Source organism: Protopterus annectens, chromosome 7.part1 (genome assembly GCF_019279795.1).
Source record: "Protopterus annectens isolate FY-2018-M chromosome 7.part1, PAN1.0, whole genome shotgun sequence".
Lineage (NCBI taxonomy): Eukaryota > Metazoa > Chordata > Ceratodontiformes > Protopteridae > Protopterus > Protopterus annectens.
Window position 1 is genome coordinate 197063611 of NC_056740.1, and position 14526 is coordinate 197078136.

General features: G+C 39.6%; 1 protein-coding gene across 2 annotated transcripts in view; it reads right to left on the minus strand.

Moving 5' to 3' along the window:
* Nucleotides 1-14526, minus strand: part of SRGAP3 (SLIT-ROBO Rho GTPase activating protein 3) — a 2107662-nt gene that overhangs the window by 225553 nt on the left and 1867583 nt on the right. For both annotated transcript variants that reach the window (XM_044078646.1, XM_044078643.1), the window contains exons 17-18: nucleotides 4677-4904; nucleotides 742-821 (exon numbers count right to left, since the gene is read on the minus strand). In XM_044078646.1, coding sequence (XP_043934581.1) covers nucleotides 742-821; nucleotides 4677-4904 — 308 coding nt within the window. The remainder of the gene's footprint in view (nucleotides 1-741; nucleotides 822-4676; nucleotides 4905-14526) is intronic.

Sequence of the window (14526 nt, forward strand, 5' to 3'; positions counted from 1 at the left end):
ACAGGAAGATGTAAAATAGATGAAAATCCACTTGGTTAGATTCTAGAAATGATCTGAAACATGCAGCTCACATTCACTGCCAGAAAGGTAATGCACCAGTGGAATGAAGACCCATGACAGGCATACACATGTGGAGAGAAGACAGTGATAACAGATACGGAAATGAGTGTGATGCTTTCAATTATATAATCTGAACTAAATATATGAAGGTTGTGGGAGACAGCTGCAAAGAAGGCTGGTAGAATACAGGGATTTGCAGAAGATGCATCATTAACAGAAACTATGCTTATTTACACAGTTGGCAAAACTCCAGAGCTACTGTACTGTGTGCAGCTGGGTATGACCCATCACTGCAAAGACATTCCTGATTCGTTAAGGTGCTACCACATCCTGTCAAAAGACACAGTAAAAAGGCTCTGTTTCTGCGAAGCAGTGTTTTGTAATTCACAGACACATTAGCTGCAATGAGGAAAGACATACTTATTAGCTAATTTGCATGTCTATGAATCACAGTTAACTACCACAAAGTGCAGGTCAGTGTATATGTATATCCAGATGTAGATATAGGTGTATGACATGACAGTCTTTTCAAGGGACGGGACAATATGGGACTTTCACATTTCACTTTAATGTACCTGACTACATTAGTCGACCCTTATGCTACTGCTCACAAGATTCAAAATCTAAAAAAACAAAATGCATGGAATGTGCATTTCAATTCCACAACAAATTGCAGCTTACCATCATCACTAGTGTGTGGTTCTGTACCGTTGTCATGGTCTACTTCATCAATGGTACCAGGTTCACTGTGAGGGCTGTCACTAATAAGACAAAATACATTCTCTGTTAATTTAGATTAGTTGCATTTCATACCAAGGATATACTGTGTGAAGTTTAACATTTAAATTACTTTGACATTAACTAGGCAGTTAAATTGCTTATTTAAAAATGTCCAAATGCAATTCCATTATTTGCTAACCATGTAAGACCCACTACACATATAGCCTTTTCAGCTCTGACTTGGTAACATAGCATGGAGATAAAAAGCACTGATCTCATCAACAAAGTCCATAAATGTACGTTATTGGAAAGAAAGCCAGCTATGATGACTAAAACTCTGTTGCAGCTTGCTAAAATGCTAGATTACGAGCTAGTCCACCATAAAGTAGTTCAACTTTTGTGTGCCATGCAGTAAACCAACAAAGGAATGCAGTAACAAGCTGGAAAGCTGTAGAGTTATGAAACTGCTGTCTGACCTTTAGGGATGGGAAGAGGACACAGTGAGGGTCACTGGATCACATATGAGAAGTACAAGGAGTCCCTGAGGCCCCTGGCAAAAATCACAAGCCATGCATGTCACTGTGTCAAAATCACAAGCCATGCATGTCACTGTGTCCAAAAGCACAAGCCATGCATGTCACTGTGTCCAAAAGCACAAGCCATGCATGTCACTGTGTCCAAAATCACAAGCCATGCATGCCACTGTGTCCAAAAGCACAAGCCATGCATGTCACTGTGTCCAAAAGCACAAGCCATGCATGTCACTGTGTCCAAAATCACAAACCATGCATGCCACTGTGTCCAAAATCACAAGCCATGCATGCCACTGTGTCCAAAAGCACAAGCCATGCATGTCACTGTGTCCAAAATCACAAGCCATGCATGTCAATGTGTCCAAAAGCACAACTGTGTGGTTTAATCATGAGGTATGCAAATACAAAAGTCAGCACATCTCCTTCTACTTATGTGAATAGAACACAACCCCACAAGAAGTACTTCAAATGGTACTATACTAGATATATTCATTCTGTATTGTTCTACTGATTCTCTCACTAGTTTCTCTTCATGGTAACAACAGTTAGTCAGCTCCCAGGAAAGTAGGGCGGTTAAAGGAAAGAGTGGTTGGGGAAAGTACACACACACACACACACACACACACACACACACACACACACACACACACACACACACACACACACACACACACATACACACATGCATGCGCATGCACACACACACACACACACACACACACACACACACACACACACACACACACACACACACACACACACACACTCATATATATATATGCATTCCTAGCATATGACTGAGTGCTTATGTAGCTGAAAAAGTAAAAGATGGCACAACCAATGAAAATCAGCTTATCTGAATAGTACCAGCAGTTGTTTTTGATAGTTTGCAGAACAGGGGTTGGAGAATTTGCCCTTTCTCACCTGTAGTGTCATGTTCGAGTTGGTATATATATATATATATATATATATATATATATATATATATATATATATATATATATATATAAAATTAGTAGGGGGTAGGAGGTGCAGGGGTATTGCCCCTCTGCAAAAACAGATTTTTTTCCCAATGTGCAGTCCTTCAAACTTACAAGTTCAATTATGTGAGGTTTGCTTTTACAGAATTTCAAGGAAATACTATAACTCCATAATGCAAAGCTCAGACTTACATCAGGAATGCAGTGGAATTCATGGGATGAGTACAAGTGTTCACATATGTGGTTATCTCTTGTATTAACCAGACTGTAGAACTCTTCCTTTTTTAACACACTTGTAAACTCAGTTCCGGAGTTATTGGTGTAGGAAGTCTGCATTGTGCTATGCTCTTTCCAGTACACTGAATGTTAACATTGTACGGCAGGTCACCCCAAAAAAATTAAATCTGGTGAAGCAAATTACATGTAACTAATAGGAGGCCACATTTTAGTCTAGACAAGTAAGAATAAAATATTAAGATGGGCATACTTTTATATAAGCAGCACTAAAAGAATCCTAAAGGGATCGTTGTTTTCTGCGAAGGCCAAAATAAAATATTTTGCAATTGCTACTCTGACAGTTATTATCAATGCGACCTTTCTTCAGATACAGTCAACTGGGTTTTATGACTAACAACTTATGCCATCAGCTGCAAAATGACAGCTATTTTGTAATGAATGGTTCATGTTATTAAAGATGGTTATCACCTGTAATACAAAAATTCTGTTGATGTTATCTTTTGAACATATTTAATCGATTTCAATCCTGCACTGTACTAAGGTGATGTTAATCCACATTCCAGAAGGCCTTACAACTGCAGAATTTTAAAAAGAAACCTTGGCAATACAAAAACAAGATAGGTTTCAAAGGGGCTGTCAGAGAGCACACAGCAAATGATCTTATCTGTTATCTGGCATTCAACATGATAGCATTCAGTAGTGGGCAATAAAAGGAACAACTGTTTATTTTTCTTAGACATATTAAAAATTACTGGTTACAACTTAGCACTTTTTCTCTAAAATATGAGCTGTTAATCACCTGTCAAATAAGTCAAGTTGCGTTCTAGCTCACTGACTTAGCCATTGTGTGTGTGTGTGTGGTTCAATGCCATTGCACTGCAAGCAAATTCTATAAAATAAAATTATCCATGAGTTAACTGCCAACAATGAAGTCATTAATTGATGCATTTCATTAAACTATACTTGGTATATTTATACCTTTGTGTTTTTGATGTTATAAGAGCTAAAGTCAGATCTGGATTTGCTAGCAGATTCGCAACTACACTCTTTAAGCTGCAAGTTATGTAAATACATCTCTTTGGAACCTGCAACAGTTGGACTTTGGCATTTTAGCAACTCTGAACACACCATTAACCTGATATTATACTGATAACTTAAGGAGAAATTAAAACACTTGACCCTTTCCTGGGGATTGAACCCAGGATCTGCCTGCTTTGTGTGTTGGTGTCATTACTACTGGAACAACCAACAACAAACCTCTGGGAGGTAGGTACCTGGTTTCCTCTCAGAGAAGCTCTTTCATGCAGAAAATGAACAGTACAGAGTTCCAATACTGCAAAATGCAAATCTTTATGTTCTCTTTTCATAATCTAATGAGAAGCCATGGTCTAATCTTTTATCTATTATAGTAGAAGTGTTTTTTACAAACTGGCTGGGATATGCGTGTATTCTTTTAAGTCACTAAAGACACAAGAAGAATTATAGATTTAATTGTTGCTTTATTTTTCTAAATAAGCATGTTCAATAAGTAAGAATGGTGTGAGGAAAAAAAATATTCCCTAACTCATTTAAGTTTTTAATATATTATGGACATCTCTAACAGCTGTCACAAATGAGAAATATTATGGCCAGAGAAATCACAAATCAGAAATATTTGTCATGAATGTCGTGATCAGTCATACTTTTAAAACTAATCGTTATTTTACAAGACATTGAGCAGAGAGAAATGTACTGGCATTAACTCTCAACAGTCTGTGATTTTGTAGAACATCACTAATTTTGCCTCATATTTTTCCCATTCCCTTTTATGTTTTTTTTCCGGTAAATCACTGAGAATTCCAGTCAGTCAATAATGTCAGACATTAAGAGGTTCATGCTTCTTATTGTTCTGAAAATGCATGTTGATTGAAAACCTTTTAAGTGAATCAAGATAATATTTTAAAAATGTCTCTGATTTTGGGACTTTGCTTGTCATTATATTTGACTTTGTCGAGGATTCTTGAGCAAAGAAGTTGAGGTATTATGTGTATTGGTGCCAACACTAACTATAACCCAGTTACCATGATCTTTCTCATTCTCCGTGTTAAATGACAAAAGGAAAGGACAATCAATGTTCTATTTTTTGATTTATCAGAAAAAACCTCACCAGTATTCCTCCCCTCCAGTCATGCATTTCTCATATACAGGACCCTCCAGCTCCCGGTAGCTTGGAAAGATAGTTTCATGGTGAACGATTATGGTTTTGATGATCTCATTAACATGTGCCTGACAAGAAACAGGATCTTGCCCATCAGGAATGGGCATTAGAGTTGGGCCAAAGCAGATCGCCAGGTTGTATGGATCCATCATGTTCTCATCGCTGTACTGAGACAAGCTGAAAATGAAGCAGAAATTCTTGTAATTCAAGTCCTCTTATAATACATTTTAACAAAAAACATAATTGTAAGAAACACATTTTACTAGATTCCAAAAATAGGACTGACAGATATACAAATAAACAACTGGTTAAAAGGCTGTCACTTTCAATTTGCTCATCTTCAGACAAAACACAAATCAATACTTGAGACTGCTGGAGTCAGAGAAAAGTAACAGCTTGTGTGGTGTTTCTATGTGCTCCACATTTGCATATATTGAATTAATGGGTCCAAAAGAAAGCAATGCCAGTTAGCACTACGTGTGTGTAATCCACAAATCCTCAGAAAAGTAGGATTTGTGAAATCAAAAGCAGACCTGGGGTAATAATTTGCCAGGTATACACTGTTTCAGAAAAGAAAATTTATTCAAATGCAGCTTTTGATCTAATTTTCTGATGAAAATTTGCAGTGGAGCAGCACCCAAAAACTTGAGAAATTAATGTTTTCAGTGGGCAGGAAAAAAATGAGTGCCTTATAACCACCTATGCTAAACAGTAGCCCAGGAGTTTTACTGAAAGGTTCACTTTGATGCACATTGCACTATGAAGAGGATTGCCTCAGAATTTCACATCAGTTTCTTCTGGGTAGGTAAGCTATATGTTGGTCTTCCCTCACTTTCTTTTGTAATTCACCTCTCATGCAATTCTGACAGGGGCAACAGCCAACACCTCACTATTCAGCAGACCTCAGGGTCCCCCAAGCCCCAAGAGCTCATAACCCCCCTAGCAGATTCCAAGGGACGCTAGTGCTACCAGTCAATGGGGGAAGCACACAAATTTCCCTGCATGACTGCCTCCTGACCTACATCATACTGCCACTGCAGCACAGCCCCCTGGCTGAGATTCCACCACCTGTACCACCCAGAGTTCCCACTAGGTGCACCCAAGCAGCAAACCAGGCCACCCCCCCCCCACCGATGGGAAAGCCATGTGCCCTCACTCCCATCTTTCCATCTTTTTTCCCTCCAGCTCCTGTACCCACAAGTCAAATACAGCTCATCTTTGTCACAGTTAGGGCATTATCACTCTGTGGCACAGAGATGGTGTCTTACCCTTACTTCTGAATTTCAGTAGTCATTCTTTTAACACTCAGAAAGTGTTATTACAAAGTTCACTTTGACAAGTCAAAATCTTTACTCATAACAGGAACCAAGTGCTCTTACAGCCATATAATCCACAGCTAGGCAACCTGTTAAATACAGTTACAACATCTTCTAGGTAAACTAGTTACATCCTTATCTAGCATATGCATATAATCCGCAGTTTAGTACAGAGGATTAAGGCAATGAGCCCCTAATGAGCCTAATCCTGCAATCCAGTTTGGTTCCTGCAGTCTGCACTTGCCTATTATATGATCTTGAATAAGCCAATTGGCTGCACAGTGTTGCAGGGCCTCCAGTGAAAATGCCTTTCAACTCAGCTGGACAACTTAATGAACAAAGTGTAAATTAAAATAAATTAAATTTTATACATATAATAATGCACATCATACCAATGCCTGTAGGTAGAAGTGGGATCCATGAGCATGGTGGATAGATCACAAAGAAGCAATAAGTATACTATTACTGGACTTAAACTGATAAAGAAGTAGCCCTACTTATAAACAAATAAGTACTGTGGCTCAACCTAAACAAAGAAAAAAAAAAAATACAAGGTTCAAAAGGTGCACACTCCGAGCTCAGAATCAGCTGCAGTATGGCTTACAAATGATATATGAGTAACAAACAAAGCAGACACGGGTTTTCAGATACACAATCTTGAAAGCAACCTCAGTAAGAAAGCTTTAGAAGCAACCATGGATATATAGGCATGGTTGATGGTACAAGCTGCAGGTTTTATGGAAACCACTGTTCATCATACAGCAGAATAATCCAGTTCAGGATGCAGAGCACACCTTCTGCCAATCATATGCTTAGCTGCCACACATGATTCTGCTAGAAGGCAAACAGCATTTTCTCACAATGGCATTGGCAAATAAAAACAAAAAGTAACCTTCTAACTTGGGGCATGGCACATTTAGCCTAAAATTTAATGCTGTTAAAATATGCAAGGAAGTCCATCTACTGATAAAGATACAACTATGAAACATTCTCTCACAGAATGTCAGGTTGAGCAAACCTTGCATATATGGGACACAGAACATTAAGGCCTCAGCAAAAATATTCAGAGTTTGCTAATGTTTCTGTTAAATTTGACTGCTATGAAGGTGACAGTCTTATGGGACAGATAATAAACAACCTATGGCTTACATGCACAAAATGCTTATAACAGCAGTGTGTCTCAATATACATGCACAAAATGTTTATGACATCAGTGTTTCCCAAATTACATGCAAGAAATGTTTATGACATCAGTGTGTCCCAAGGAGGTAGTGCTGCTTCACACGGATGAAATGAAGACATTTAGAACATCAGTGTGTCTCAAGGAGGTAGTGGTGATGGTTCACACGGATGAAATGAAGACATTTAGAACATCAGTGTGTCACAAGGAGGTAGTGGTGATGGTTCACACGGATGAAATGAAGTAATTTAGAACATCAGTGTGTCTAAAGGAGGTAATGGTGCTGCTTCACATGGATGAAATGAAGACATTTAGAACATCAGTGTGTCTAAAGGAGGTAGTGGTGCTGCTTCACATGGATGAAATGAAGACATTTAGAACATCAGTGTGTCAAAAGGAGCTAGTGGTGATGGTTCACACGTATGAAATGAAGTCATTTGGAACATCAGTGTGTCTCAAGGAGGTAGTGGTGATGGTTCACACACATTAATGAGCAGAGGAAATTAAGTCATTTAGAACATCAGTGTGTCACAAGGAGGTAGTGGTGATGGTTCACACACATTAATGAGCAGAGGAAATGAAGACATTTAGAACATCAGTGTGTCACAAGGAGGTAGTGGTGATGGTTCACAGGGATGAAATGAAGTCATTTAGAACATCAGTGTGTCTCAAGGAGGTAGTGGTGATGGTTCACACACATTAATGAGCACAGGAAATTAAGTCATTTAGAACATCAGTGTGTCACAAGGAGGTAGTGGTGCTGCTTTACATGGATGAAATGAAGACATTTAGAACATCAGTGTGTCACAAGGAGGTAGTGGTGATGGTTCACACGTATGAAATGAAGGCATTTAGAACATCAGTGTGTCTCAAGGAGGTAGTGGTGATGGTTCACAGACATTAATGAGCAGAGGAAATGAAGACATTTAGAACATCAGTGTGTCTCAAGGAGGTAGTGGTGATGGTTCACACGTATGAAATGAAGTCATTTGGAACATCAGTTTATCTCAAGGAGGTAGTGGTGATGGTTCACACGGATGAAATGAAGTAATTTAGAACATCAGTGTGTCTAAAGGAGGTACTGGTGCTGCTTCACATGGATGAAATGAAGACATTTAGAACATCAGTGTGTCTAAAGGAGGTAGTGGTGCTGCTTCACATGAATGAAATGAAGACATTTAGAACATCAGTGTGTCTAAAGGAGGTAGTGGTGCTGCTTCACATGGATGAAATGAAGACATTTAGAACATCAGTGTGTGACAAGGAGGTAGTGGTGATGGTTCACACACATTAATGAGCAGAGGAAATTAAGACATTTGGAACATCAGTGTGTCACAAAGAGGTAGTGGTGATGGTTCACATGGATGAAATGAAGTAATTTAGAACATCAGTGTGTCTCAAGGAGGTAGTGGTGATGGTTCCCACGCATTAATGAGCAGAGGAAATGAAGACATTTAGAACATCAGTGTGTCTCAAGGAGGTAGTGGTGATGGTTCACACGTATGAAATGAAGTAATTTGGAACATCAGTGTGTCTCAATGAGGTAGTGGTGATGGTTCACACACATTAATGAGCAGAGGAAATGAAGACATTTAGAACATCAGTGTGTCACAAAGAGGTAGTGGTGATGGTTCACACGGATGAAATGAAGTCATTTAGAACATCAGTGTGTCTCAAGGAGGTAGTGGTGATGGTTCACACACATATTAATGAGCAGAGGAAATGAAGACATTTAGAACATCAGTGTGTCACAAAGAGGTAGTGGTGATGGTTCACATGGATGAAATGAAGTAATTTAGAACATCAGTGTGTCTCAAGGAGGTAGTGGTGATGTTTCACATGCATTAATGAGCAGAGGAAATGAAGACATTTAGAACATCAGTGTGTCTCAAGGAGGTAGTGGTGATGGTTCACACGTATGAAATGAAGTCATTTGGAACATCAGTGTGTCTCGAAGAGGTTGTGGTGATGGTTCACACACATTAATGAGCAGAGGAAAAGAAGTCATTAAGAACATCAGTGTGTCACAAGGAAGTAGTGGTGATGGTTCACACACATTAATGAGCAGAGGAAATGAAGACATTTAGAACATCAGTGTGTCTCAAGGAGGTTGTGGTGATGGTTCACACGGATGAAATGAAGACATTTAGAACATCAGTGTGTCTAAAGGAGGGAGTGGTGCTGCTTCACATGGATGAAATGAAGACATTTAGAATATCAGTGTGTTTCAAGGAGGTAGTGGTGATGGTTCACACACATTAATGAGCAGAGGAAATGAAGACATTTAGAACATCAGTGTGTCTCAAGGAGGTAGTGGTGCTGCTTCATATGGATGAAATGAAGACATTTAGAACATCAGTGTGTCACAAGGAGGTAGTGGTGATGGTTCACATGGATGAAATGAAGTCATTTAGAACATCAGTGTGTCTCAAGGAGGTAGTGGTGATGGTTCACACACATTAATGAGCAGAGGAAATGAAGACATTTAGAACATCAGTGTGCCACAAGGAGGTAGCGGTGATGGTTCACATGGATGAAATGAAGTCATTTAGAACATTAGTGTGTCTCAAGGAGGTAGTGGTGATGGTTCACACACATTAATGAGCAGAGGAAATGAAGACATTTAGAACATCAGTGTGTCACAAGGAGGTAGCGGTGATGGTTCACACGGATGAAATGACATTTATAACATCAGTGTGTCTCAAGAAGGTAGTGGTGCTGCTTTACACGGATGAAATGAAGACATTTAGAACATCAGTGTGTCTCAAGGAGGTAGTGGTGATGGTTCACATGCATTAATGAGCAGAGGAAATGAAGACATTTAAAACATCAGTGGGTCTCAAGGAGGTAGTGGTGATGGTTCACACGGATGAAATGAAGTCATTTAGAACATCAGTGTGTCTCAAGAAGGTAGTGGTGATGGTTCACACACGTTAATGAGCAGAGGAAATTAAGTCATTTAGAACATCAGTGTGTCACAAGGAGATAGTGGTGATGGTTCACACACATTGATGAAGAGAAAGAAATGAAGACATTTAGAACATCAGTGTGTCACAAGGAGGTAGTGGTGATGGATCACATGGATGAAATGAAGTCATTTAGAACATCAGTGTCTTAAGGAGGTAGTGGTGATGGTTCACACGGATTAATGAGCAGAGGAAATTAAGACATTTAAAACATCAGTGGGTCTCAAGGAGGTAGTGGTGATGGTTCACACGGATGAAATGAAGTCATTTAGAACATCAGTGTGTCTCAGGGAGGTAGTGGTGATGGTTCACACACATTAATGAGCAGAGGAAATTAAGTCATTTAGAACATCAGTGTGTCACAAGGAGGTAGTGGTGATGGTTCACACACATTGATGAAGAGAAAGAAATGAAGACATTTAGAACATCAGTGTGTCACAAGAAGGTAGTGGTGGTGATGGTTCACACGGATGAAAAGAAGACATTTATAACATCAGTGTGTCTCAAGGAGGTAGTGGTGCTGCTTCACACGGATGAAATGAAGACATTTAGAACATCAGTGTGTCACAAGGAGGTAGTGGTGATGGTTCACACACATTAACGAGCAGAGGAAATTAAGTCATTTAGAACATCAGTGTGTCTCAAGGTGGTAGTGGTGATGGTTCACACGCATTAATGAGCAGAGGAAATGAAAACATTTCGAACATCAGTGTGTCTCAAGGAGGTAGTGGTGATGGTTCACACATGTTAATGAGCAGAGGAAATGAAGTCATTTAAAACATCAGTGTGTCACAAGGAGGTAGTGGTGATGGTTCACACACATTAATGAGCAGAGGAAATGAAGACATTTAGAACATCAGTGTGTCTCAATGAGGTAGTGGTGATGGTTCACACACGTTAATGAGCAGAGGAAATTAAGTCATTTAGAACATCAGTGTGTCACAAGGAGGTAGTGGTGATGGTTCACACACATTAATGAGCAGAGGAAATGAAGACATTTAGAACATCAGTGTGTCTCAATGAGGTAGTGGTGATGGTTCACACGGATGAAATGGAGTCATTTAGAACATCAGTGTGTCTCAAGGAGATAGTGATGATGGTTCACACACATTAATGAGCAGAGGAAATGAAGACATTTAGAACATCAGTGTGTCTCAAGGAGGTAGTGGTGATGGTTCACACGGACGAAATTAAGTCATTTAGAACATCAGTGTGTCACAAGGAGGTAGTGGTGATGGTTCACACGTATGAAATGAAGTCATTTGGAACATCAGTGTGTCTCAAGGAGGTAGTGTTGATGGTTCACACACATCAATGCGCAGAGGAAATGAAGACATTTAGAACATCAGTGTGTCACAAGGAGGTAGTGGTGATGGTTCACACGGATGAAATGAAGACATTTAGAACATCAGTGTGTCAGAAGGAGGTAGTGGTGATGGTTCACATGGATGAAATGAAGTCATTTAAAACATCAGTGTGTCTCAAGGAGGTAATGGTGAAGGTTCACACACATTAATGAGCAGAGGAAATGAAGACATTTAGAATATCAGTGTGTCTCAAGAAGGTAGTGGTGCTGCTTCACATGGATGAAATGAAGACATTTAGTACATCAGTGTGTCACAAGGAGGTAGTGGTGATGGTTCACACGGATGAAATGAAGTAATTTAGAACATTAGTGTGTCTCAAGGAGGTAGTGGTGATGGTTCACATGGATGAAATTAAGTCATTTGGAACATCAGTGTGTCTCAAGGAGGTAGTGGTGATGGTTCACACACATTAATGAGCAAAGGAAATTAAGACATTTAGAACATCAGTGTGTCTCAAGGAGGTAGTGGTGATGGTTCACACACATTAATGAGCAGAGGAAATGAAGACATTTAGAACATCAGTGTGTCACAAGGAGGTAGTGGTGATGGTTCACACGTATGAAATGAAGTCATTTGGAACATCAGTGTGTCTCAAGGAGGTAGTGGTGATGGTTCACACACATTAATGCGCAGAGGAAATGAAGACATTTAGAACATCAGGGTGTCACAAGGAGGTAGTGGTGATGGTTCACACGGATGAAATGAAGACATTTAGAACATCAGTGTGTCAGAAGGAGGTAGTGGTGATTGTTCACATGGATGAAATGAAGTCATTTAAAACTTCAGTGTGTCTCAAGGCGGTAATGGTGATGGTTCACACACATTAATGAGCAGAGGAAATGAAGACATTTAGAATATCAGTGTGTCTCAAGAAGGTAGTGGTGCTGCTTCACATGGATGAAATGAAGACATTTAAAACATCAGTGTGTCACAAGGAGGTAGTGGTGATGGTTCACACGGATGAAATTAAGTCATTTAGAACATTAGTGTGTCTCAATGAGGTAGTGGTGATTGTTCACATGGATGAAATGAAGTCATTTGGAACATCAGTGTGTCTAAAGGAGGTAGTGGTGATGGTTCACACACATTAATGAGCAGAGGAAATTAAGACATTTAGAACATCAGTGTGTCTCAAGGAGGTAGTGGTGATGGTTCACACACATTAATGAGCAGAGGAAATGAAGACATTTAGAACATCAGTGTGTCACAAGGAGGTAGTGGTGATGGTTCACACAGATGAAATGAAGACATTTATAACATCAGTGTGTCTCAAGGAGGTAGTGGTGCTGCTTCACATGGATGAAATGAAGTCATTTAGAACATCAATGTCTCAAGGAGGTAGTGGTGATGGTTCACACACATTAATGAGCAGAGGAAATTAAGTCATTTAGAACATCAGTGTGTCTCAAGGAGGTAGTGGTGATGGTTCACACACATTAATGAGCAGAGGAAATGAAGACATTTAGAACATCAGTGTGTCACAAGGAGGTAGTGGTGATGGTTCACATGGATGAAATGAAGTTATTTAGAACATCAGTGTGTCTGAAGGAGGTAGTGGTGATGTTTCACACACATTAATGAGCAGAGGAAATTAAGTCATTTAGAACATCAGTGTGTCTCACGGAGGTAGTGGTGATGGTTCACACGTATGAAATGAAGTCATTTGGAACATCAGTGTGTCTCAAGGAGGTAGTGGTGATGGTTCACACATGTTAAGGAGCAGAGGAAATTAAGACATTTAGAACATCAGTGTGTCTCAAGGAGGTAGTGGTGTTGGTTCACACGGATGAAATTAAGTCATTTAGAACATCAGTGTGTCACAAGGAGAGTAGTGGTGATGGTTCACACGTATGAAATGACGTCATTTGGAACATCAGTGTGTCTCAAGGAGGTAGTGGTGATGGTTCACACACATTAATGTGCAGAGGAAATGAAGACATTTACAACATCAGTGTGTCACAAGGAGGTAGTGGTGATGGTTCACACGGATGAAATGAAGACATTTAGAACATCAGTGTGTCACAAGGAGGTAGTGGTGATGGTTCACATGGATGAAATGAAGTCATTTAAAACATCAGTGTGTCTCAAGGAGGTAATGGTGATGGTTCACACACATTAATGAGCAGAGGAAATGAAGACATTTAGAATATCAGTGTGTCTCAAGGAGGTAGTGGTGCTGCTTCACATGGATGAAATGAAGACATTTAGAACATCAGTGTGTCACAAGGAGGTAGTGGTGATGGCTCACACGGATGAAATGAAGTCATTTAGAACATTAGTGTGTCTCAAGGAGGTAGTGGTGATGGTTCACATGGATGAAATGAAGCCATTTGGAACATCAGTGTGTCGCAAGGAGGTAGTGGTGATGGTTCACACAAATTAATGAGCAGAGGAAATTAAGACATTTAGAACATCAGTGTGTCTCAAGGAGGTAGTGGTGATGGTTCACACACATTAATGAGCAGAGGAAATGAAGACATTTAGAGCTTCAGTGTGTCACAAGGAGGTAGTGGTGATGGTTCACACGGATGAAATGAAGACATTTATAACATCAGTGTGTCTCATGGAGGTAGTGGTGCTGCTTCACACAGATGAAATTCAGTCATTTAGAACATCAGTGTCTCAAGGATTTAGTGCTGATGGTTCACACACATTAATGAGCAGAGGAAATGAAGACATTTAGAACATCAGTGTGTCACAAAGAGGTAGTGGTGATGGTTCACACGGATGAAATGAAGTAATTTAGAACATCAGTGTGTCTCAACGAGGTAGTGATGATGGTTCACACACATTAATGAGCAGAGGAAATGAAGACATTTAGAACATCAGTGTGTCACAAAGAGGTAGTGGTGATGGTTCATACACATTAATGAGCAGAGGAAATTAAGTCATGTAGAACATCAGTGTGTCACAAAGCTGTAGTGGTGATGGTTCACACACATTAATGAGCAGAGGAAATTAAGTCATTTA